The sequence below is a fragment of the Seriola lalandi genome, unplaced genomic scaffold, assembly GCF_002814215.2.
Source record: "Seriola lalandi dorsalis isolate HSWRI2012SDOR001 ecotype SW California unplaced genomic scaffold, Sedor1 jcf7180002054488, whole genome shotgun sequence".
In the NCBI taxonomy this organism is placed as follows: Eukaryota; Metazoa; Chordata; class Actinopteri; order Carangiformes; family Carangidae; genus Seriola; species Seriola lalandi.
In genome coordinates, this window is record NW_019525041.1 from 79,273 (window position 1) to 81,752 (window position 2,480).

Consider the following 2,480-nt stretch of genomic DNA (forward strand, 5'->3'; position numbering starts at 1 on the left):
GCAAGCCATCTTGATGGACCAATCCTAAAACTGTCCTCTAAAGAAATTGAGGTCAACAGCAACAATAAATGCACAGGGACTGAAATTGTTCTTTCACATACACAGAATATATGAGGACACCACATGTCTTGACTCAAAAGATGACAGTCTTGTGAGTCCTTCAGAAATTCAATGAAGATGCACAGTTAACCAATTAGCATCAATAGGAAAAGCATGCAAGCATGTGAACCACTCAGTTTAATGGGAAACTTCAAATACACTGACAGTGACTTAGGAAACTAGGTCTGAATACATGCCACAAGATTTTTGGCGCACACTTAGCATAGCCTAGTTGTTTCAGAGAAACTGCACAAAATTCACACCATCTCAAAAATGGGTCACTTAATTATGTTCAAAATCAGGCTATTAATAGCTCTCAACACCCCCTCCAAACACCTCCATCATCCTGATGTCTCCACTAATCGAACAACTTGTTTAATAAAAACGCTGACTAATTATGAAACTTTGGACTATGAAACTGAACTGAAATAATTGGGCAACTATTCAGTCATTCAAAATAAATATGTCTTACAATCACTGTCACAGAGACACAATAATTTCAAAAACATTCAAACATTTACTATAACAGATCCCATGCAATGTACAGTAATTATATCCTGAAATTAAATTACAACTTTGTAAAGCTTAAAATATTACTGACGCCATGGCACAAGTATCAATTGAACTGTAAGGTATTATTTGAGGCTGTAGTCTGAGGTGGTCTTTATCATAATGTAATTACATTTACTATTGAATTGTTACATGTTATACTGAAAGGTGTTTCAAATATTTTGCCCACCCCTTTAAAAGAAAGAGTAGACTAAATATGGCAGTTTCAGCATTAGTTTTGTAGCTAATAAACTGACAGCTGAGAGTAAAAGGTATTTGGAATATGTAATATCTCTTATCTTAATAAAAAATTAAGATTACATTATCCTGCACCTACCCCACAGTAATAAAGTAAATACTTCAGCAGTCAAGAAGCTGCTGACACTGCAAAAACATGAGCTATTACTTCCAAAGTCTGGCAAAAATACAGCCTTATCTGTTACATAATTATCTGAAAGTTGGGAGTTAATATTTGCTTGGTGCTCATTTATGCCTCATTTCGCACTTTGGACGTTATTGGGGGCAGGACCAGTCATTTCTAGTTAATATATCATTGTCTGTGAACCTTCTCCTCGATTATCTACATAGGGTCAAGACTGAGTGTGAAATGAAACCCCTATTCAAAAGCAGCGTGTGTACAGTTGAGTAACTGTAACATTAGTTAAAATGCGATTTTAGAGATGCAACGCTGTTTTATTACTACTTAAACAATCTGAGACCGATAGCTACATTTAAAGTGTTTCGTGATGCAGAAAAACGTAAATCATGTGTGTTGCTTCTTGCTATTTCCCCACATGATGAAACTGAGCAGTCGCGATTGCATCATTGCGTGGACACAGCTGCAGCTGTGTAACGTGTGCTGACACCTAGCCTGCTAGCTTATCGGCTAGCTAACAACTACTGTCAAGGTTTCACAGATTGACAGGACATAAAACACAGCTAGCGACGAACTGCTGTAAATTGTCTTCTATTTGGTGACAACTGCACAGCTTGCTCAAGCACAAGTGGGCAACTTCACCCCCACGACTGTAGTAGAGGCTACTGACCAACATTAACGTTAAGCTAGCTAACAGTTCAACTGCAGAGAAACGTCACCTAAATTACCCAACTGAAAAAGAGCGTGAAGAAAACAATGACTCATAAATTGTACCCAGTGATATACCTACCCGTGTGAGTTGTCTCAGAGCGAAGGACAGCATGTTTCCAGTTCTCAGGCCAGAAGAAGGAGCAGCACAGACAAGAGAGACACACAGCTGACGAGGTCTGAGAGCGCTGTTTGAAGTTGTTGGCAACGGCTGGTTACGCTTATCCTGCCGAAAGGATTGATGGGAATCGTAGGCCGTTGAGAGGCAATTACACAAGCCAGGAGTGTACATACAATATCCATTCATAAACTCATCTTCTTACAGACTACAGTGAGAGACTGCAGCTTTCAGTGATCCGTTATTATTATTATTATTAGTTTCTGAAATCACCCAACATCTCCATTTTCAAAATGATCAGCGAGTTTACAGTGGGTGTTGTGAATACAGACCATACCTCTCAACTTTGATAAAGCAAAAATATGCCAAATTTTATGAAATTTACTAATGTTAAACTCATCTATCTAGGAGATGCATTCTATTTCAATGGATTAAATCCAGACCTCCAACTGTTAACCAGTGGTATGGAGAAATCTTTAAAGTTCTGTCAATGGAGCGTTTGAGTTCAGTTTTAAAGGGAAATGAGAGGTCTTTTGATAAGTTGTGGGTGCCTTTCCTAAACCTGTACAACAGACTTAGTACGCAGAGGATGTTGCAATGTAGACTGGCGCATTGATTTTGTTTCATTGC

General features: G+C 38.4%; 1 protein-coding gene across 1 annotated transcript in view; it reads right to left on the reverse strand.

Moving 5' to 3' along the window:
- The window catches only part of shmt2 (serine hydroxymethyltransferase 2 (mitochondrial)), a 21,745-nt gene extending 19,774 nt beyond the window's left edge, over window positions 1–1,971 (reverse strand). Inside the window, exon 1 of the mRNA XM_023412862.2 lies at window positions 1,815–1,971. Within this exon, the coding sequence (XP_023268630.1) occupies window positions 1,815–1,847 (33 nt within the window). The 5' untranslated portion in view covers window positions 1,848–1,971. The remainder of the gene's footprint in view (window positions 1–1,814) is intronic.
- Between the last annotated feature and the right edge of the window lie 509 nt (window positions 1,972–2,480).